The 21090-nt window shown below is 51.1% G+C and overlaps 10 protein-coding genes across 10 annotated transcripts; 5 read left to right on the top strand and 5 right to left on the bottom strand.

The window, feature by feature from the left end:
• Positions 1 to 96: 96 nt before the first annotated feature.
• Positions 97 to 921, bottom strand: BJX68DRAFT_272047 (FAD-binding oxidoreductase; the record flags this gene model as incomplete). The annotated part of the gene is made up of 3 exons (XM_071047111.1): positions 97 to 177; positions 225 to 621; positions 671 to 921. 3 exons carry the CDS (start codon positions 919 to 921, stop codon positions 97 to 99), a joined length of 729 nt encoding a protein of 242 aa, XP_070893686.1.
• Positions 922 to 1204: 283 nt separating this feature from the next.
• On the top strand, positions 1205 to 2906 carry BJX68DRAFT_247574 (uncharacterized protein). Its single transcript, XM_071041797.1, has 5 exons — positions 1205 to 1512; positions 1561 to 1626; positions 1680 to 2163; positions 2219 to 2293; positions 2355 to 2906. The coding sequence occupies exons 1-5, from the start codon at positions 1384 to 1386 to the stop codon at positions 2756 to 2758; spliced, it is 1158 nt and encodes a 385-aa protein (XP_070893685.1). The 5' UTR covers positions 1205 to 1383; the 3' UTR covers positions 2759 to 2906.
• BJX68DRAFT_247570 (uncharacterized protein) lies at positions 2892 to 4056 on the bottom strand. Its single transcript, XM_071041796.1, is given in 3 exon segments — positions 2892 to 3279; positions 3436 to 3439; positions 3450 to 4056. 3 exon segments carry the CDS (start codon positions 3607 to 3609, stop codon positions 3105 to 3107), a joined length of 339 nt encoding a protein of 112 aa, XP_070893684.1. The 5' UTR covers positions 3610 to 4056; the 3' UTR covers positions 2892 to 3104.
• A 47-nt stretch (positions 4057 to 4103) lies between these two features.
• On the top strand, positions 4104 to 5434 carry BJX68DRAFT_247569 (uncharacterized protein). Its single transcript, XM_071041795.1, has one exon. The coding sequence runs from the start codon at positions 4456 to 4458 to the stop codon at positions 5257 to 5259; it is 804 nt and encodes a 267-aa protein (XP_070893683.1). The 5' UTR covers positions 4104 to 4455; the 3' UTR covers positions 5260 to 5434.
• A 1-nt stretch (position 5435) lies between these two features.
• BJX68DRAFT_247567 (DnaJ family domain-containing protein) lies at positions 5436 to 7456 on the bottom strand. The gene is made up of 2 exons (XM_071041794.1): positions 7003 to 7456; positions 5436 to 6923 (listed from the first exon to the last, which is right to left on the bottom strand). The coding sequence occupies exons 1-2, from the start codon at positions 7390 to 7392 to the stop codon at positions 5787 to 5789; spliced, it is 1527 nt and encodes a 508-aa protein (XP_070893682.1). The 5' UTR covers positions 7393 to 7456; the 3' UTR covers positions 5436 to 5786.
• A 132-nt stretch (positions 7457 to 7588) lies between these two features.
• Positions 7589 to 8460, top strand: BJX68DRAFT_197401 (mitochondrial 37S ribosomal protein mS37). The gene is made up of 3 exons (XM_071037500.1): positions 7589 to 7829; positions 8036 to 8115; positions 8192 to 8460. Exons 1-3 carry the CDS (start codon positions 7703 to 7705, stop codon positions 8288 to 8290), a joined length of 306 nt encoding a protein of 101 aa, XP_070893681.1. The 5' UTR covers positions 7589 to 7702; the 3' UTR covers positions 8291 to 8460.
• On the bottom strand, positions 8452 to 10557 carry BJX68DRAFT_197417 (cytochrome P450). The gene is made up of 3 exons (XM_071037502.1): positions 9862 to 10557; positions 8684 to 9795; positions 8452 to 8636 (listed from the first exon to the last, which is right to left on the bottom strand). The coding sequence occupies exons 1-3, from the start codon at positions 10191 to 10193 to the stop codon at positions 8500 to 8502; spliced, it is 1581 nt and encodes a 526-aa protein (XP_070893680.1). The 5' UTR covers positions 10194 to 10557; the 3' UTR covers positions 8452 to 8499.
• Positions 10558 to 10716: 159 nt separating this feature from the next.
• Positions 10717 to 13046, top strand: BJX68DRAFT_197404 (F-box protein). Its single transcript, XM_071037501.1, has 2 exons — positions 10717 to 12006; positions 12061 to 13046. Exons 1-2 carry the CDS (start codon positions 10922 to 10924, stop codon positions 12755 to 12757), a joined length of 1782 nt encoding a protein of 593 aa, XP_070893679.1. The 5' UTR covers positions 10717 to 10921; the 3' UTR covers positions 12758 to 13046.
• Positions 12890 to 14623, bottom strand: BJX68DRAFT_247560 (nucleolar and coiled-body phosphoprotein 1 family protein). The gene is made up of 2 exons (XM_071041793.1): positions 14528 to 14623; positions 12890 to 14464 (listed from the first exon to the last, which is right to left on the bottom strand). Exons 1-2 carry the CDS (start codon positions 14546 to 14548, stop codon positions 13169 to 13171), a joined length of 1317 nt encoding a protein of 438 aa, XP_070893678.1. The 5' UTR covers positions 14549 to 14623; the 3' UTR covers positions 12890 to 13168.
• A 426-nt stretch (positions 14624 to 15049) lies between these two features.
• BJX68DRAFT_247558 (GTP-Rho binding exocyst subunit SEC3) lies at positions 15050 to 20069 on the top strand. The gene is made up of 4 exons (XM_071041792.1): positions 15050 to 15487; positions 15652 to 17795; positions 17848 to 18962; positions 19024 to 20069. Exons 1-4 carry the CDS (start codon positions 15292 to 15294, stop codon positions 19949 to 19951), a joined length of 4383 nt encoding a protein of 1460 aa, XP_070893677.1. The 5' UTR covers positions 15050 to 15291; the 3' UTR covers positions 19952 to 20069.
• The last annotated feature ends 1021 nt before the right edge of the window (positions 20070 to 21090 follow it).

Below are 21090 nucleotides of genomic sequence, written 5' to 3'. Positions count from 1 at the left end.
GATGCGGGCTTCAGAAAAGATCACGTTCGAAACAGTGGCCATGTCCATCCTGGTTACAATTCCAAAGTTTGGGCCACCTCCCTAGAAAGAATAATTTTAAAGCACCTTAAGGGCCCAGAAGAGGTCGGAGTTCTCTTTAGCATTGGCCTGGACGATGCTGAGGTCTGCGAGAACGACCTGTTATGGTGTTAGATATTTTGGTAAGCGTGTGTAAGGGGACCTACCTCGTAATTCGAAACACCCATAGCTCCAAGGCCATACTGGCTGTTCTGGAAAGAGATGCCGCCTCCCAGGATCAAACCAGGTACACCAACAGTCGGAATGCGGCCTCCGGCGACGGCGACATCATGAGGTTCAAGAGCTTCGTACACATCGAGCCACCGCAACCCAAGCCCTACGTCAGCAGTTGACTTGTCATCCGAGAGCAGCACCTGTTGGAACTCGCCAAGGGAGATCACCACGCCACCAGCGTTACTATTGAATCCAGGGTTGTGCAAATGGCCTCCGCCGCGAACCGAGAATTTGAGGAGGAAGAAGATGCACAGGGCCAGCGCAGCGGCGACTTGCTGGGACGTGGTGGGAGTTACGATGACTTCGGGTTCAAGCCAGCAATTGGTGGACCTAGCAGTTTCAGCATTTTTCCAGATGAAACAGCAATAAATGGAAGTACCATGGCACTTGACGCTGCAGCTCGTAGTTTTCGGCCCCCTGAAGAAAGGCGTTGTCTCCAAAGACAAGAGGAAACACCTTTGACACAAACGATGGTCGAACCTTGTCCTGCTTGGAAACGGGGAGATCGGCCCATTCAGAGAGGATATTTCCCACCTCAGTATTTCCCACAGTCGAGTTGTATCCTCCTGATCCTCTTGCGTTTTCGATGATGGCGACTACCGTCTCCAGTGAGGGCGTTGCACCAGCCATGATTGCGCTCAATTGACCCAGGAAAAAGCAATTCGGCCAGCAGGAAACTTAGAAAGGGGAAAGAGCGGAGGCCTTAAGGGAACAGGTCTCGGCTCCCGGAAGTTTTGTCAGGAATCTCGGCTTGAAGAATAATTCCAGGGATCCGTACCGCGGAGGTGGGACGGCACTGATCCGTCCATAGGCGATGGATGCGCTAGGAGCAGAGTGTGGAGTACCTAAATGTGCGTGCACGAGTTTGATTGCTTCTTGCATGCCGTGCAGCTTCACTATCAGCGTTAGAGCCGTTTAGTGCCTGGCATAAGGTTCCCGCCCCACTGGGTTTCTCCAACATGTCATGGTCATCGCCTCCAGGGTTATCGATCAGCCCCAGAAAACCGGCCCTGTCCGCTGTCAGAGGAGAATGTCACTCTTTCTCTCGAAAAGTGGGTTGTATATCGATATCGACGTCTTTGAGGTTCAGCCATGGATCCCTCCATGATTGAGAACAATGCGAATGTCAAAAGTGCAACCACCACAGCGCGAATGACTATAGTTGTGCGTGTTGTAGTTCTAGTGCTTGCCATCCTCTCAACTCTTATTTGCGGGCTCCGAGTAAGTCTTTTCATTGCGAAGAGTGAGACATTGCTAATCGACTGACAGCTCTACCTCCGGAAATTCATCCTCCACTCCTTCGGGCTCGACGATTACCTAGTCGTCCTAGCCCTAGTACGCCACATTCCTCTCCGGATTTAACTCATATTTCCGCTGACACAAGGCAGATCGGAGTCAACGGCTTCTCAGCCCTAGCCTACACAATTTCTTACTACGGTCTCGGAGCAAATACAGAAGACGTCGGCGCTCAAGATCTGGCCACCTGGTTCAAGATCTACTTCGGCGCAGAATGCAGCTACCTCGCCGTCGGGGCTGTCGTCAAGATTAGCCTGACGGTATTCATCATGCGTCTCTTTCCGACTCAGTTTATACGTATTGCTGGAATATCAACCATGGCTTTTATCGGGGCCTTTACGGTCTCCATGACCCTTGCGTTGACACTGAAATGTCGACCTGCCCGAGCGTCCTGGGATAAGAGCATCACAGATGCAAAGTGTTGGTCGTCGCAGACAAACTTTGCTATTCTTTTAACTCAAGGTATCATTTTATTCGTCCTAGATGTGCTTATCCTAGCACTGCCGGGCACTGTTATCTGGAGACTGCAAATGCCATTGAAAAAACGGCTGTCGATTCTGGGTCTGTTTGCCATCGGTTCGTCTTTACCATACCACTATTGTAGTGATGTGCATTCTTACAGAATATCTAGGCTTCATCGCCTGCATAGCAGCACTCGTTCGCTTCAGTACCCTCGTCTACGCAAAGGATGAAACAAACTTTACCTGTACTTTCCCCTACCTCAAACATTGAAGATCACCACCAGCTAATCCCTTTCCCCGGTATAGACTCCGCCGCAACATCCCTAATCTGGATGGAAGTTGAATTCAACCTTGCCCTAATGTCCGGCTCCCTCTCCTCTCTTCCAAAACTCTTCACGAGAAACCGGGACCGCCACACTTCAACCCTAAACTTGCCCTCCTCCCAGAAGTCCGAAAATGACTCACGGACCGCACCCAACAACCTCGAGCTCTCCTCACAGCAATCTTGGACCCGTGGCATCCGTAAAAAAACCGAGATTACACGGGTATTCGAGGCGAATCAAAGCCAGGAGCGGATTGCGCCGATATACGGGGCGGGCGAGCTCATGACGACGTCAAGTGCTTATGCGGAGGAGGAGGGCGGGTCGATTAGTGAGGTTGATGATAGGGATTTGAATGGAAGAAAGAGGTTTGGGGATGGGTTGTCGTGAGTGCGATCAAATCTTTTATGGGAGGAATGGCTCTTTTATGTTATATACCCTTTTGCTTAGATGGTGGGCAGGTTTATGGGCTTAGTATTTCTTTTTCTATACTGTATTAGGGCTAAGGGAGTTTGGTCAGGTATGAAGCCTTTAGAGCAGTGAACTCAAACTATGATAGTTAAACCATTCCCGTTTCCGATTATGATATGATTATATACACTCGCCCATGTATGTTCTGACCAGTACTTAAAGGTAGATTGAAGCTGAAGTGTAATCAAAAGATGGCCCTTCAGTATCCGTCTTTTGTTGCAAGAGTTATGTAGATCACTCGCACTCCACCCTGGTTCGAAGCTCCCTAATCGTCGTCGCTATCACTTTCATCGTCTGTCTCAAAGTTCTGGATGCTGCCGGCGAGGAAGTCTGTAGTGACGGTGGGGAGCTCCTCAAGGTTTCCGAGGTCGATTGTGTTGCTGAACCCGACACCCATGAAGCTGGAGCCGGAGCTGGAGCCAGAGTCACCGGAGTCATCCTGATGTATGTCTGTTAGCATTGCTCTTGCACTTTATCTTTTGTGGAGTTTCGTCGGTGCCCTTTATTGGCTCGATTGAAGGTGCATAGGGATAAGGAGTTCATACCGAGGCTGTAATTCAACTGGTTAGTTTGGGGTCTATTATTGTAAGCTGTAGGAGGGAGAACATACAAGGCTGCCCGGGGATCTCTGGAATCTCAGGCACCTCCTGGTTAGAGTTGCCAGTCGAGGTCAGGTCCTCGAGGGAGGGTGTGGAGGGAGCGGTGGGCAGAGCCTGGACGAAGGCAGCGAGAGCCGCGATGAGGCCGAAAGAGTACATAGAGAAAGGCATTTTGTTCTGAATGAGTGGAATATGAGAGGGAAAAGGAGATATCAATTGTCTGGATGAGGTCAGGTTGGGTAGACAGGAAAAATTGAGACTTGAAAGACGTTAGTTGGGCCACGAGAGAACGAAGAAAGTCAAGTTGTGAGGGATCAGAGCTTTATACGGCGACAGCTCAGACAGGAGGATCAAAGCCTGATTCAACATGATCTGCAGTGATATTTCTGGGGCCAGCCCTGAAGTTATACGTCAGATTGGTTGGTTCCTGTTCCTGAAGGAAAAGCAATGCCGGCTTCTGGGTCCAATTGGTAACCATTGGATCAAAGACAGTCTGGTACCTGCATAAGTTGTAGAGCTTGACATTGACTTTTACCAGAGCCTCTAAGCTAGATCTCGGAGTATATCGGAGACGACGAACTCTCCTAATCATTGCAGACCAGACAGAGTATTGAAACCTGGACAAGATGATGATGAAATGGTTCACTGGTGAGGACGCGCTAAGTGCTTTTGGGCCTAGTGAGAAGACACTATCTTTCCTTCGTCTGACTAGCGTCGTCGATCATGGAATCAATCGCTTTCTCCACCAGATCGTCAGTGTCTCAAGTTCAGAATTCCAGACACTTTCGTCGCGCGATTGCTGAACCGACAGCTGAGGTGAAGTATACAAGTCGAGGCCCGTTGCTCCTTCTTCCAACTTTCAAGAACATGAGCTTGACTGAGGAGCACTCGAAACGGAAGGCACGATGTTGTCACCTCATCTCGCCAGTCCATCTTCTTGTCCGCATTCGCCTCACACACTGATCTCTCAATTATCATACAATATAACCAAAACAATTACTTCCCGCTATATTCTGTATGGGCCACAAAGTCTCTGCTGTCGCCGGCGTCAAATCAGAAAACTTCACTGCACCCGGCAACGCTATCAACGAAATCTGGGTTGGAAACACCGAAGTCATATCTCGTTTACCTTTTGGCGATAGTGACATGGCTCAAGCCGGTTGGCCTGAGAGCGGCATGCCAAAGATACCGTGGCATAATTTCATCATTCCCATGAAGCGAGACCTCAGCACTTTCGACGACCTCAAAGGTACTATTCAACACGCCTATGTCAACTGGACCACGATTATCGAGTGGCCCGCAGACAAGTTGATTTGCTGCAACCAGCTCGGTTGCATGACGGACAATCATACCACTGATTACATGTTCACGCAACTCCGCATCAGCCGGGACCCAACTCTCATGGTTGTTCTTGTTATCTTGTCACTCTTCACCCTGGTTGCTCTGCAAATTCCGTGGAGAAAATGCCCATGCGACCCAGAGTATGACTCGACCAAAAGTTACACCAAGAGTGACGTCCGCGGATTTTCATTCAAAGTTTTGGTATCCACCATTGTTAGTGTTGTCGGCCTAGGTCTTGCCGCGATATCTGTGGCCCTTTGGGTCAAGGCACACTACGTGTACCAACTCAAAACTTGGAATTTTCTGCTGATCGAGTATGGGTTCTACGTTGTAGTGATACTTTCGGGGATTCTTTCTATGTTCGCTATGTACAGCAACTGGTGCGACTGGATGAATGTTACTCGGAGCGCCAGACGAAGGTATCAGCCGCTTAACAACGGACATTCTGAGGGTACTGGGGATAAGCCGGAGCAATTTTGAAGTTGCCGAACTGTTTCTCAATCTGATCCCTAGCTGGCAGCTTTATTGAGGTACGTTTCGCTGCGTGATGTCGCATGTTCATTCCGACAGGAACTTGATGTACCTTTTCAGTGTTATTCATACTCAGAGCTGTTACTAGGTAGTTCTAGTCACTAAATATGAAGATTATTTGAACACTCCCAGCTTTTTGGCTTCTCCTTCTGGAACTCTAATACCACACGATACTCCGTAACTGGAACATAAAGCATACACCGATAGTTGTTCGTCTCGAGATTGACAAGAATCGACCTCTATCCTCAAATTCCCTCATTTCCTTCGTCGTGGAGAGCACGGCGTAGAGCGTCAACAGCCATGGCACTTCTCTCGAGCGTGGAGTCGAAGAGTCAAGGTTGTACCATTTCTGGTCGATCTGGCCATATATCAGATCCATTTATATTGTGTTACCGCCACCTCCGAATCGCTGTATATTCGTAGCAAGTCGTATCTATAGTATAAATGTCACACCAACTACCTCCTCAGATCAAGCTTTACTTCTTTGAAAACAAATCCGACCAAAACTCCTTGAACCCGTATCCCTTACTCTGATCCTCATCATAAACCTTTGAAGTATGCGACGTCGCCAGGTGATCCAGCACACTACTAGCCTTGGATCCCACAGAAACCGGTGTGCGGACTCTCTCCGTAGCTCGCCGCCTAATCTCCTCCGCTAACGTGGGTGCAACGGCAGCGTAGCAGGCTTCCAACTCGCGTTCGAGATTGAGGTAGGGTTTCTGCGCGACGGGAGGTGCTTGTAAGTTATATGATCGAGCGAGGCTGTTGATGGTTTTGACGGAGAGTTCAAGGAAAGAGCGTTCGTTTGCGATGTACTGCGTGTCGCGGAGTGGCGAGAGGTGTGGTAGTGGTGTGTCGTTTTCGGAGGGCGTGTCGGTGGTTGATGGTATAGTGTCGCCGTCGGCAAAGGCCTTTGCTATTTTCGCGCGTTCTGCGTAACGGACTTCAGCAGCGGCGTAGGCTTCTGCGCGCCGCATCTGCGCCTCCAGTGACCCGCCCTGGCTCGCAATTATCCTCGCCGCATGCCGCCTCCACTCGACCCTTAATCGCTGGCGGAACCGATCAACCTCCCGCGCAAGCTCCTGCTGCTTCTCAATCCAAGGCGGCACAATCTCCTGCTTCTGAATGATCTTGTTCATAAAGTACTCGGTGGTATCGATAAAGGCGCTGTTCGCATTATGGTCGACTTCCGTACCGACACCCTTCCCGCGTTTGATTCGATCAAACTGCCCGCGTGCAATTGCGTCTTCAATTCGCTCGTTCGCTAGTGAAGCTAGGCCCTGTAATGTCGCGGGCATCGGCCGTGCGCCTGGTGAAAATCGATCACGCATCTCCCGGCGCATTGCTTCGCGCTCATCCTCTGAGACGCCATGTGACTGGCTGAGTGTGTATGTTGCGGTCCGTTCTTTTGCGTCTGCGATGCGGAGGCCTGGGTGTCGGGGCGATTTCGGCGTGAGTCGGGTATCGATGGGACCCGGTTGCGGGATCTTGTACGGTATGCGGAGGCGTTTCTTCGAGCTGTCGAGCATGCGCAGTGTAGAGTCGTGTGTGCTTTCTTCTCCGGCCCAGGGCGCAGCGCCGGCGATGTCTCTTGTGCCTTGTCCGGCGCTTTCCTATCGTACCCATTTTCGTTAGCACAAGCACCGCCTCTCGGGTTTGTATAGTTACAGACAAGGACAACGCAAGTCATACCGGCATATTAGCAATCGAATGCGCAGCCGCATAGTCACTCTTGAACGCCGCTGCCGCAATCCGCTCCTCAAGTTCCTTTTTGAGCTCCTCCGAGAACCCCACGTGCTCGAGGTTCTTGCGTGTACTCCGGCCGCCTTCGAGGAAGGCTTGTTCGGTCATTTCGGAGAGGCGCCGTGTCATCGCGCCATCTTCTGGTGATCTATTCTTCTCGCTTGTGTCTTTACTCTTGGTCTCTGCTTGTTCGCCACCGGACTCAGATTTCGAGGCGGCATTTTGTCGTTGGTGTAGAGTAGTCGTGAAGTACCGAGGGTTCGGAGCTTGGATAGGACATGATGAATATCGCGTGAGCGATTTGGTGATTCTAAAACTCGAAGGGTGTCGAGCGGTCATAGCGCCGTGAGAATAATATACAAGGACAAAAAAAGCAAGAAATCTATAGGCGAGAAAATGAATCAAGAGCCTCGAGACAATTCGCCTTCGCCGGGGCACCTTAGCTAACTATCGTCCTATGCAGGCGGGTTAGTCAGCAACCTCCGCGGACCTCGAGATTTGCGAAAAATGTCTTGGCGGGTTATTCCGTCCTTGAGCTTTCTCTCCACGGCTGCATCACGATTGTCCCGCGAACTAAACATCCCTACACTACGGCGCCTACGACCCGGATACGTATACGAGTCTACGGAGGAACGAGCAGACCGCCAATATGCCTGTCAAAGGGGCCCCCACCAAGCTCAACCCAGTCCGCCTGAACACACTCAATCACCTCCGTGTGCGGCGTCCGAACACCAACGAGAATAACCCATGTGCGGCGGTCTTGTCTTCGATGCTGAGTATGTCTTCTCTGCGGTGGATTTTTTGGTATTGGGTTAGAAGAGATGGGTCTGAATGCACAGGATTCTGGAGATGGTCGTGGAGCGGATGTGCAATTGGCGACATGATCTGATCTGGATCCTATCCGACTCGTCTCTCGAGTTCATATTCTTTGATCGCTGGAATGAGAGATACAGAAAGGATGGACTAACATGTTGAACAACAGATTGCTGGGCCTCATCCGGTCATGGCGCTGAGGGATGCCAGGGTCTCGAGAAAGAATTGAAGACGTGCATGGATGTCAAGGTGCGTACAACTTTACCCTATCCCGACTTTCGAATGATTCCAAACTTGCGGCTAATGACATCTTTTATCTTTGCAGAGACCCAAGAGTGCAGAGAGAAACACCGTCAACTTCCACCTGGCAAGAATGTATCCCAAGGTTGTCGGGCCGAAGAAGAAGAAGGGCGTTCTTGGTTAGAAGGGGTTTCGTTTGCACTATGGAGTTTATTGTTTTATGGGCCAGATGTTTTCTTCTTTTTTGTATACATATGTGGCATTTGTATATTACTACCTACCACTGAGGTATCGTGATTTGACTGAAAGTCAAGGCTTCCCTTCTTTTCTTGCATTTTAGAGTTAGATTGATGGAGTGTAAAGAGCGCATACGCATTTGCAAATGGTCTTCGCCTAAACGCGCTCGAATCTGAGTATCAGTTTCTCGCCTCTTGGTTTCACTGTGTACGCATCTATTGCTTCGATGCCATCATCGTCGACAATAGTAGTCTTGAAGTTGGAGTATATGGCCGCAACGGCAAGTTTCATCTCTGGATATACCGGTCAAAAGAGTTACTTTTACCGGGTGCAAACTTACCTTGCAGAGCCAGGTTACTCCCTACACACATCCGCCCCCCGCTTCCAAATGCCCAAAACCAGCGCTTTCTTTCCTCTAGGTCTGAAGATGAATTGTGCTCCCTCAGCCACCGCTTCGGCTCCCAGGTTTCAGGCTCTGGGAAGACCGCTGGGTTGCGGTGGAGCGAGTACGCCTGGGCGTTTACCCGCGTGTTGGCGGGGATGTTGCCGTAGCCGGCGAGTGTGCAGGTTGGGGAAGGGGTCACGCGGGGTTGGATACCGGGAATAGAAGCGTGGAGGCGTAGGGTTTCTGTTAGGATTGCTTCGAGGAGAGGTAGAGAGTCGATGGATTTAGGTGACGGAAGTTCGGTGTCTTGCGATAGGAGAGGGAGTGTGATCCTTGGTTCCAAGGTGGCAAGCTCGTTGTGTAGGTCGTCTTGAATGTTTTGATGCCGGGAGAGTTCCCAGAGCAGATATGTCAGGACGACGGCGCTGGTTTCGTGACCTGCTGTGAGATGGTCGTACATCTCGCAGGCGATGTCGAGTCGCTGTTGCTCGAGGTACTTTGCGTTGAGTTCGAGGTTGTCGGTTTTTAGGTCTTGCTTTGAAATGGCTTGTTTCAGGTGCTTGTATACAACAGGCTCGACACCAATGTCGGTCGAACTTATAGTTGCTTCTGCCTTGTCGCAGAGACCTAAGCCCCAGGAATCGAGAATCTCATTGGCAGTATCGCACCACCTTGGAATTAGCCGAATGCCTATAGCCTTGAGCCAGTTAAGAAGGTCTGGGACTTCCTGGTGGTAAAACTCGAAAGGCTTTCGGCATTGATAAAGATGCAGCATTTCGCGTCTGTATTCGTGGTTTTGCAAGAAGTTAGTACCGTTGGCTAGACCGAAGAGATACGCTGAGACAAAATCCATGGTCAGCCCCTGGTTCAGATCATGGATATCCGTCTCTGTATTCGAAATGGCAGCTTCTTGGAGGATAGGCAAAAGCCGGTCATAGATGACTGTGCGAGAGATAAGCCGCAGATGAGGAGACGACTGTAAGAACGACTTGCTATAGATGTTGGACAACATCCTTTTCCGGGTGGAATGGGCTTTGCTCCCGGTCATTGTAAACATACTGACGGTCCTGTTGTTGTTCGTGTCGGCTTAGCGCACCTCGCCTTTCATCATTGCTGTCCCTGGTATCGCTTACCCAAAGGAACCAAAGACTCGAGGATACCACTCGTGCTTCTCGAAGCCGCCTGTATAGACTGGCTTTATGCCTCCTTCAACGCAGTTGATAGATATCTCCGAGGGTGCAAGTCGGACAATTGGTCCTAGCTGTTCGTGGGCTGCGTGGATTGTCCGATTATTTTGACTCTGGTACCGTTTCCAGAGAATCCAGAAAGGAGAGATTGGAGCCGTCCAGTGTGCATTTGGAATTCTTGCGAGCGGAGATAGAAATGCAGGGTAGATCACACCTCGGTATAGGAGGAAAATAGCCAGCACAACCACTGTGCTCGTGGTAAGAGAAGGAAGCTCCATGGTGCACGATCCAAGATGATAGGCCGTCCAGGCAAATCAAAGGGAAAGAAATGTCGTTTTATAAGCTGTATCCTTATCTTCTGTGTGGATCATCTCCCCGGATAGACCTGCCCTCCTGGTGTTTCCCCGCATTGAGACCTTGGGGTACACGACACAACGGCGCCCAGAAGAGCATACGGTCTCGTGGGCTTCGCAGATACCTTTGTGTGACTCACTTTCTTGCCGATAATACCACAGGTAATCCGTAAGAATGCTGCCCATTTGTGGTCCAGAAGAAACGATGATTTGTGATACGAGAGATGATGGCCTGATGACATAAGGACGGACCTCCACTGGAATTTCTTCCACGCTTAGTTCTTCGTCCTTTCTCCGTCACTCAGGTACATATTCCTTTCCTATATTAATTTTATGTTGGGAGAACTAAATTTCATCTCCCTTATCTATTGAAAGACGTTCGTTCCACCCTTACACTCGAGCCACAATGTGCTTTTCCCATGAGTCATATCATGGCTCATCGCCACGGTGACTGACAGCCTTACGCAGCCCTTTGATGATCCACAGTGCCTTGGCTGATGGCGCTGCTCTAATCGCTGGGGTCAATTTTTTGGTTCTCATTTTCTATAGATTGGAAGGCGCTCCCTTGTTGTCGTCTTAGAGAAATTCATCAAGTACTTCAAACTCTCATTTTAACATCAAAGGAACTCTCTATCCTTATTCAACAGACTATCATGCTCTTATCAGACTTGCCTCCAGAGATCATCTATCTCGTTGCAACTCATCTTCCGACAGCGAGCAGCTTGGCCTCTCTGGCGCGTACCTGCCGTCGCCTGCACCAGATTATTACCAGTGAAGACTGGAGGATCTTCAGAACTTTCGTGGATACTCGATTTAACGGCATACCTACACCAGGATACTGGAAAGACGCTGCCCAAGCTCTGACTTCTCGTTCTCGAGCATTGGATAGACATGCAGTTATAGGCCGACTTATGGTCCGCCCGGCCCGGCCAGTACCCATTGGCGGATCGATCCAAGCTACACGGGGTGATAACCCAACTCACGGCTATCGGCCTGCCATTGACTCTTATGAAATCTGGACTGGCTCAAGCTGGCATGATCGACACGAGGTACTGGCATGGGGGGCTGCGCATGAACTGATACTCCGGATTCGCCAAACCGGATCGAAACAGGCACACAAGACATTCGTTTTCAACGACTTAGAACATATCAGCAGTCACGATGATATTCGCGGTCTTCATTTACTACGGCCTGAGCATAGGGCCAAAAAGTTCGATCAAGAACACTTGATCATCGGTCGAATGCGTGGCGAGCTTGTTCATCTTGGAATCAACCCAGACACAGAGTCTTATGAGTATGCGCAAAAGTTCCAGACCTTTGGAAGGCCAATTGAACGAACCGATATGAGCGGTGGCCCAGACCCAATCCTTGCCGCCCATCTGACAAATGGAGCCATAGCTTTTTATAGCACAACAGCAGATGAGACCGAGGTTGAAGCCTTTGCGGAGCTCCAGATTGATGCAGGAAGCTCAGCGCGGAATAAAAGCTCCAGGTTCATTTCTCCAAATCGGTTTGCAGTAGGAACAGGACGCTCTGAAGACGCCATCGCCATCTCTACAATCTCACAAGAACGGATATCACTCGATCGAAGTATAAGCTCGGATTTTCAGGTCCCACATCCACTAAACGGACACAGCAAAAGAGCTGCCGTCACTGCGATTGAGCCTCTCAACGGACAGACAACAACGGCCTCTGTGGGCAATGTTTTTCTCGCAGCCTGGGGCGATGGTGTGGTCAGGTAACTTACAGCTTAGTTACTCGTTCCTTGGTCACCAGTGCTAATGCCGAGCAGACTCCATGATATCCGCTCACACAAGCCATACGAACAGCGGTACATTGATATGGCCGACTTGAATCCTGTATACTGCATCCACCCATTCAGCCACGACCGATTCGTCCTCGGCGCCGGCGGCGACGCTGTCGTTAAGATATTCGATCTCCGAATGCCATCAACCTACGACTATCTCAATGCAAGGCCACAGCCGTTTGCACGAAGGAACGCCACAGGCAATCCACATTCAACCGTCTCAACCACCTACCCCAGCAAAGAGCTCTCAATATTCTTGTCGTTCAAGGATGTGAGCTCGCGCAGCGTTAGAAACCGCTCTCGCTTTCAGCCCCGCTACCGTGGACCTATCTACACCATGTCCTCTCCCTCACTTCTCTCGCCAACGATCTACACCGGCGTCGCCGGCGGCATTGTCCGCCTTGATTTTACCTCAACAGATGACCTCACCGGTTCACAGAAGAGCTGGCACAGTGACCGCATTGATCTGGACTTGATTCAAGACCCAACACTACCTGAGATACTAGAATTATCTGGCTACGAGCGACCCAGCGTCGGGGATACGACGACCTGCTCCAAGTTGCGCAACCAGCAGCCCTTTGAGGCAATTGAGAAGGAGAGTCTCGTCAATGAATGGGAGACGGGCTGGGATAGGAGATGGAGACCGCTTGATGAGCCTGGGGCATGGAGAAGGAGGGATTAATTGCGGAGTTGTTTCTGTCAGTCTGGGTAATGATATAGAGCGTTGGTTGGGTAGAAGCGTTTTCACTTTGTCGTTCGCACTTCTAACAGTATCGCTACGCGGTTGTTCGCCAAATTTATATAACAAAAGAAAAGACGATGATTCATTCCGAGCTCCAGTAGCGCCTTGCTTGTAAGTGATAAAAAGAGATCTAAGATATAGAACCTAAGACAGCAGGCAGAGATCTATCTCCCTAGATAACTGAAGAGCTTTTTGTGGCCTGTAAAAAAATAACCGTGGACAGGGGAAAAGCTCTGAGTCCCGAACAAAAGACAAGAACAAGAAATGAGAAAAGAAAAATTAAGATACAGACCAAATAGCTCAGTCTAGAATTGGTATCGCTTCTTTCTCGAAAACAGAGAAAATCATCAATCAGTCATCAAACTTGAAACCCTTCCCGCCGGAGATGTCAATCGGTCCACCGCGGTAGGAACCGCGCTTCTTCTTGTTCTTCTCCTTGGTGAAGCCCTTGCCGCGGGTAACAGAGAGGTCCTTCCAGGCCCGCTCCGCGTACGCGTACGGGACATAATCGTTGGAGATGTGGTCGTTCGCACTGGGGAGTTCGCTGAGGGCCGCGAGCGGAGTAGGGCGGGCACCCGTGTGCTTCTTTTTATTCCCATTTCCGGGGGCAGGGCTGGCACTTGAAGAGACGGGAGTCTCGGTTATCGTTCTCGTTGTGGTTGTTGTGGTAGCGGCAGTGGTGGGTTTGCTGGCCGAGACGGCTTCAGACTCGGAGTTGTCGAGGGTGCCGCTGCTCTTGTCGGAGGAGTCTCCCTCTTCTGAGGAGGATGAGGAGTCGGAGTCAGAGCCGGATTCGGGAAGGGGAGTCTTTGTGGCGGTTTTTAGAGCTTTCTTGTCGGCTTTCTTAGCGGAGTCGGATTCAGATTCGGAATCAGACGAGGAAGACTCGGAGGATGAGTCTGAGTCTGAGTCGGAGTCGGAAGAAGAGTCCGAAGAGCTCGAGGATGAACCGGAAGAAGAGTCAGACGAAGAGTCAGAATCCGAGTCCGAGCTGGAATCGGAGTCGGAGCTGGAGCCGGACGAAGTCGACGAGCTGTCGCTGTCGGAGGACGAAGAAGATGATTCCTTAACCTTGGCGGAGGTGATCTTCGTCTTCTTTGTCTTTGGAGCTTCTTCGGAGTCGGATCCGGAAGAAGATGAGGAGCTGGATTCCGCCTTGCGCTTCACGCCCTTGGGAACAGGGGCGGGGGTGAGCGCTGCCTCATCCTCGTCCTCATCATCGGCGTCACTGTCGGAGGAGCTTGAAGACGAGGAAGACGACGAGGACGAGGAGGATGAGGAGGATGAGGATGAGGAAGAAGACGACGAAGAGGAGCCACGTCTCTTCGACTTGGGTGCCTCGGCCATTTCCACATCCGAGTCAGAATCGTCCGAGCTGCTATCGGCATCGCTGTCACTGCTGCTGTCGGAACTCGATTTGCTCGCAGCACTGGAGCTTGTGGTCGATTCCACCTTTGTCTGTGCTTCCCGCTGCTGGAACAGTTCTAGGAGAGACACGCCGGACTTCTTGTTCGAGCTGATGGACTTCTTAGCCAACTCCTGGGCGAACGCCTTGCCAGTATCCCGAAATCCATTTTCTGCGAGAAAGGCCGAGATCGCGGGGACCAAGTCCGTGGGCAGCGTGGTGCTCTTTTTGGGCTGTGTCTGCTTCAACGAGAGGTCGTCAACATACTTCGTACTGCGTCAAGATAGGCGTATAGACTCCCTTACCTTTTGCTTGCTGGCGCCCATTGTGGTCAAGGTAAACGAACTATTCGAGGCCAATCTGCTGCGCAACTCTGTCGACTTTTTCGCTTTCGAATCAACGAGAAACGATAAAGAAAAAAAAATAGGGCAAAAAAAAGAAATATTTTCGGTGAGAGGGCGGTCTGTAAGGGGAGTGCTTTTGATTGGCCTCCTGCACTGGCCCTGATCTGAACTCACGTGGAGATCGGGGGCCGCTTAGTCATGCATTAGAATGGGCCTTGGAGCGAACATCTGGAGTTATGAGAGGGAATAAAGAGGATACACAAGTCTAAGTTCGTAAAATACTCAATCTAGTAACTCTATATAATAGGCCGTAGATAGCCTATGCTTCAAGTACAGCGGCGTTACAATGTAGTACAGTAAAAGATCGTGAGCAGTCAAAAAACTATGGGGAAAGCCTGGCTCTAATGTACGATGCCGTAACCTTGGAACAGCCACAAGCTCTCCGCCCGCCTGCTCCATCCAGCAATGAGCTAATGCGCTGGAGTCGGTCGTTCCGCGTCGTTTTGCACGGGCTTTGCCTACACGAGCTATCTAGGTCTCTGGCCCCGCATTAAAACCTCGCACTCCTTCGACTGTTGCCTTGGATCCGAGAGATCATCGATTGGCCGTCCGTTCACGCACGGCGCATCCGGACTGCGCCTTTCTTGCCGGCATTCTCGATCATGTTCACCTGGCGTCGGATTCCTCCCGAGTGACTCAGGCTGTCTGCATCTTAATACACAACAATGAGCAGTCGCGACCGCTCAAGAGGGCCTCGCGGTGAAACACCGCCTCAACGAGATCCTCGAAGAGCTCCCGATAGTCGAAATGGTGGATCAGCTGGATCCGGTGATACGGCAGCCTCGAGGGCGGAGAAGTTCGAAGACGAAAAGCGGAGGATCATTCAAAGCTGTTTTGCGAAGAAAGACAGTGATGGCTCTTGTACGTCCACGGTACCCGTGCGCTGATTTCCCACTTCAGCCTTCTGAACGGTGATCTTTGCTTGCCGCGCTTCATCGCAGCCGCTTTGCAAGGCAGCAAGACGATTCTGTGGCACCTTGTCCGAGCTTCGCTACAAGAGACTAACCTTCCTGCTTTCTGTGTAGTGGTCGAGTCCTACATAACCCATGTCCGTATTATAGAAGACGGAGCGTACCCATCATCACCCGCCCCGCCAAATTCCGCCCCTGAAAATAAGAAGGCAAGAGTGATAATTGTTGCTGTGAGACGGTCTGGAAGAGTGCGCATGCACAAAGCTAGGGAAAACAATGATGGAACTTTTTCGATTGGGAAAACATGGATGTTGGACGACTTGTCTGCAATTCAATCGTTCAATGCGTGGGTGCCGTCCACCCCGCTAGAAGACCAGCAAAAGCAATGGGCATCGAATGTTGGCTTTATTGTAACGGTTGGAAAGCCTTACTACTGGCACGCAAAAACCTCCAAGGAGAAGGACTTCTTCATCGGCAGCTTGGTGAAGATCTACAAGAAATACACTGGGGGCAAAATTCCGAACCTTATAGGTTTCGACGACCGTGAGCGTCAACTCCTCCTTGGGCCACCACCGTCTGCACCTCCCAGCGCAAAGGGCCCAAGTCCAAGCTCTTCACATCCCGAAGGACCCCTTCCGCAACCGCGCCCCCCTTCGTCCCAGGGCGGCCGGCCGCAGTCTCCTGCCTTTGCGTTCCGTGAGCCGAGGCAGAGAGGGCAAAATCCAAACATGCCACTATTACCAAAGAAAAGTCGGGAACAGATGAGGAGGCCATCTACTGGGCAATCTGAAAGAAGCATTCCGCCGCCGCCGTTCGCACCACCTCAACATCCTCCACCAGTCGCTCCCGTCTCGCCGGGAGATCAACCGCCTCCGCGTGCAATTGAGCGACTTGCGGCCGATAACAAGGCCCCATCCCCGCTCTCACTTTCAGAGTCGAGAAACAGAGAGATCCCGAGCAGTCTTAGAACACCCTCTGCCGATTCGAGAGAAAGGCCGAGTAGAGATGTCGGAGAGGGCAGTTTCTCAAGCGTGCAAACTGAGCCTCGGCCACCGTCCTCGCGCAGCGGAAAGACAATACCTGAACCCCGCCCTGTTTTGCGTGGTCAAGATTCGAGCTCAAGTATACCAGGGACTAGAAAAGCCAACGAGGAGATTGTTCCGGGTCTAGCCCAGGGCGAGTTACGCGTGAAAGATCCTACAAAGGGCACACCGTCAGGGCCAATTTCACTCCCTGCAGGAGATCAACTGAGCAGTCCAAACAATATGCACGCCGCCGATGTACCACCCGGATTGCGGCCAGGTTCATCCGCGAGTAACAACACGGCTGCCAAGCCTGTCGAGACACCACAACCAGTTTCAGAGCAGAAACCAGAATCAACTGAGCCCGTTATAGAGAGTAAAACAATCTCTCCTCCTGTTAGCTCTCCAGATGCTCCCCAGCAAGATATGGAGGATGATTCCGAGGCCCACCGACCAGGCCTTGGGCCCATGATCAAGAAGAAGTCTAATAAAGATGTGGCGGGCGCATTTCGCAAAGCCGCCACTGCCTATGGCGTGTTCAAGCCGCGACCAGGAGGTGCTGGTGAAAAGCTTCTTGCAGCGGCAAAGAAGCAAGCTGCTGCTTCAGCAGAACCAGACGGGATCACTGGTGTCGTCCCCGCGCCGTCTCTCCTTCGGAGACCGACCGATCCTAGCAGTACGTCGCCGGAGGAAATCATCAAGGAATCACCCGCTGCGCCTTCGGTTGCGCAAGAAACCACGGATACTCCGCCTCAAGATGTGCCTGTTCCTCTGGAACCGCCCAAGGTCGAAGTTACGGAAGCTGCCCCTGATCTTAGCGTAGCACCTTTGGCAGCCGCCGCGAAGACCACAGCGATGGCCGCTACAGCAGACGAAAGATCGCGGTCCGTGTCGCCTTCCCCACGCGACCGCCGGCGCAGGCGTCATGAGGATAACACGATCAAGTATTGCCATGCCCTTGGGCTCGACCCCAAGGTTCTTGCAGGCCGAGGTGTGGACTTTGATGACATTCTGACTGACCTTGGTTGGAACGGTCGTCTGTCTGATGAACAAAGAATTGAAGACCTTGAAGCGGATGTCCGCCGGGAAATTGGACGTGTAGAGGCTACCAGCTGGCTTGGTAATCTTGAACAACAAGAGGGCAAAGTTGATCAGCTTGCTAAGCTGATTGACAGAACTATTGAAGAGTGCGAGGAGCTGGATAACCTCCTTACTCTGTATTCACACGAGCTTAGCGTAAGCTTCTATCGAACCCCTTTTCCTGTAGCTCCTTGCTAACCAGACCCAGACTCTTCGCGACGACGTGGCATACATAGAGGACCAATCTCAAGGTTTACAGGTACAAACAGCGAATCAGAAACTTCTTCACAGTGAGCTGCAGAAGTTGCTAAAGACGCTTTCAATTTCCTCAAAAGACTTGCAGCCTCTGAAGGAAGCTTCGCTTAGCAATCCTGACGGCTTGAGGGAGACGGAAGCCGCACTTTCAACCTTGTATAATGCCATGCTGATGATTGATCCGGACATCTGGCACAACAAAAAGCGTCTGGATGCCGCTGTGGGCCATGGTAGCGCAGGGATCTACGCCGATACCGAGATTGGTCAGATGCGTGCCATAAAGGACAAAAAGGAGGAGTACCGCTTTCACACCTCGTCCTTCCTTCAGCGGCTCAAGCAGTTTATGGCCATCGCTTATAAAGTAGCGGAGCAAAAGCGGGCTGACGCCGCGGCGGATTCGCAGAGAGATCCAATGAAGCTAAGTGGCTCAGCCAGGGCTTACTCTCGTCGAGAACTATGGCTCTATCACGGCTTAATCCTGTTCGCACGCGAAGTTAGCGGCGCGGAGTGGCAAGGTTTGATTACGCTATACGAACAGCAGGCTAAACAATCCTACCAAGCCGAGTTCCGTGACAACAACATGGCATGGAAAAAGGTTGCTAGGAAAATAACTGGCGAAGAATCAGAGCTTCTATTCACCCATCAGGACAAAGAAAAGGAAGCTGAAGGCATTACAACCGCCGCAAGGAAGCTGACCGTTAGAAGAGGCAAGACGATTCGCGCTGCAGCAGGATTCAGGCTCTCCTTTGGGGACAAACAGCATGGAAAGCTTGAACCTTACGAAGTGTTTGCTGGCACTCTTCAGGAGACAGTGAAGATTATGTCAGAGGAGCAAAACTTTGTTGTACGCTTCTTTCACTTGACCTCGCTGACAAACACGGACTTTGGTGACCTTGTGGCTTCGGGCAACCCTGATGAGCGTCCAGTCCCAGACTTTACAGCCAAACAGCCGCCTGATCCGGACCGGAATATGGCTCGAAAGGTCGAACAGGCAATGGACGAGCTTTACTCTTTTTGGCCGACGGACATGCAGAATCTCGTGGACTGGTCTCTCAAATCAGATCCTCTGTAAGTTTTGGCTACATTCTTTGTCTTCCCCACATGGCTTATATCTGCTAACACCTAGCAGGCAAGGAATCGGTATCCTATTTGCGCTAGAAAAGGCCATCTCGGATCTAGATGACTCCAACCAAGATTACATTGTCCATTCACTGCAAAAACTCCACACTCGTCTGATTGGCCTCTTCAATCGGTTTGTTGATGAGCAAATCCGCGGCATTGAGGAGACTAAAGTCAAGGTCAACAAGCGCAAGGGTGTAATTTCTTTTATGCGAGTTTTCCCCAACTTTTCTACTGCGGTTGAGAACATGCTATCCGACCCATCGCAAGAGCTCTATGACGTGCGCATCAGCGTCAACGAAGCCTACGACCGGATCAACCGTGCGATGTGGGAGTCTCTCAAATTCATCGCCAAAGAGGCACCAGGCCAGTCTGCAGCAGTGGCGGCCGGTTCTGGCGACCCAGAAGACAAGGAAATCTTGAACTATCATATCCTCTTGATCGAGAATATGAATCATTATATTGAAGAAGTTGACGTTCGAAACCTACCAGTTCTGGAACGATGGCGCGACCGGGCGCAGCAAGATCTGCAGGAGCATCTGAAGTTGTACCTTGACTCTGTCATCCACAGGCCACTTGGAAAGCTACTCGACTTCATTGACTCGGCTGGGAACCTCATTTCCACGACTAGCAACCCTGCCGATATCGCAAGTCGCCCTAGCCACTCACGGTCGGTAGCGAAGAAAGTGCTTGCCACCTATGACATAAAAGAGATCAAGCGGGGAATTGAGATGCTGAAGAAGCGAGTCGAGAAGCACTTTGGCGACGCCGACGACCCGGGTCTTAGTCGAAGCCTTGTGATCAAGGTGCTGCGTGAGTGTGAGGGCCGTTATGAGAGGGCATACGATGAGACGCAAGGCGTCCTCCATGCGGTTTACGAAGGACAGCTTGAACTTGAATGGCGCAAGGAGGATGCGATTGCCATGTTCAGGAAGTAATGATGCATTCCCCCATATTCTTCTTGTTACCTTTGCGTTGATCGCTATGTTATATCCTTTACTTGCATGACGAGCACTGGGTGTCATTGTTCTACTATGTATGAATCATAGAAAGGCGTTTGGGCTGGATATCCATCCTAACAATTCATTACGTTTATTCTACCGGCCATACCCTAGTAGAAAAATCACCATGTAAGGAGCAAACCGCGGGTACGGGGACTATTGGTCTCACAATCAAAATCACAATCGCATTCATCAATGAGAACCGGTGGGAACTAAGATGGCGAAATAAGCTGACGCCAGGATTTTGATTGCTGGAATGGCTCAAGTTTGGTGCCTTTGGTGCCATGGATCGCAGTGGTTCATTTCGGGTTCAGGGGCTCAACGCGACAGGGGAGGTTGACCGTTAACCAGGGTCCCGCGGGATTGATTGCAATACAAGGAGCAATAGTGGCCGCTGCAAACAGAGCAGAATGGCATTATAGATCAGACAATCATGAACAGAGGTTTGATGAAGCTCGTCTGACACTGACAGCCCAGACTCTAGCCCAAGGAGAGACAAGGCCGTGCGCTCCATCTCATCGAGTAATTTTTGGTCTCCGCCTCCCGCGCTGAACGAACGATCGACACCTCGCGATCATTTCTTTCCTCGATCGCTGAACCCAAGCTGTCCAGTCCTCGACTCTTATGGATTTGCGCACTCGATCTTAGTTCCTCTTCTTCCCTTCCTTAGACTATCGCTCCTTTCCGTCCGTTTTACCTTCTCTCCATTCCTTCCAACTGGTATGTCTCTCCCCCTTCTTTGTGCCCTTTCTCCACCGTTCCCGCCAAGGGCGAGCAGCAGCACTCAACTGGGGACTCCACCTCCGCCCGCTTGCTAGGGGTTGAAGAAAACTGGATATGCCGCGAGAGGAATTGACTGTCAGTTCGTGTGTACACTTGCTGTGGCACCTCTCTGGCTGTCGGTGTTGGTCTCAGTCGCACTTTGCTCCTGAGTTCCAAAGCTGCGGCCCACATCAAGAGCTTTCCTTATCAGACCTTGTGGCTCTCACGAAACCTGAAAGCTGATCTCGCGACACCTCCCTCTAGGTTTCAAGTTACAGTTTCATATCTTTACTCGAGGACGTTGATCAATTGTC

The sequence above is a fragment of the Aspergillus pseudodeflectus genome (assembly GCF_044049435.1).
Source record: "Aspergillus pseudodeflectus strain CBS 756.74 chromosome Unknown BJX68scaffold_72, whole genome shotgun sequence".
Taxonomy (NCBI): domain Eukaryota; kingdom Fungi; phylum Ascomycota; class Eurotiomycetes; order Eurotiales; family Aspergillaceae; genus Aspergillus; species Aspergillus pseudodeflectus.
Note: the sequence above shows the minus strand (reverse complement) of the source record. Positions and strands in the feature narration are given on the sequence as shown.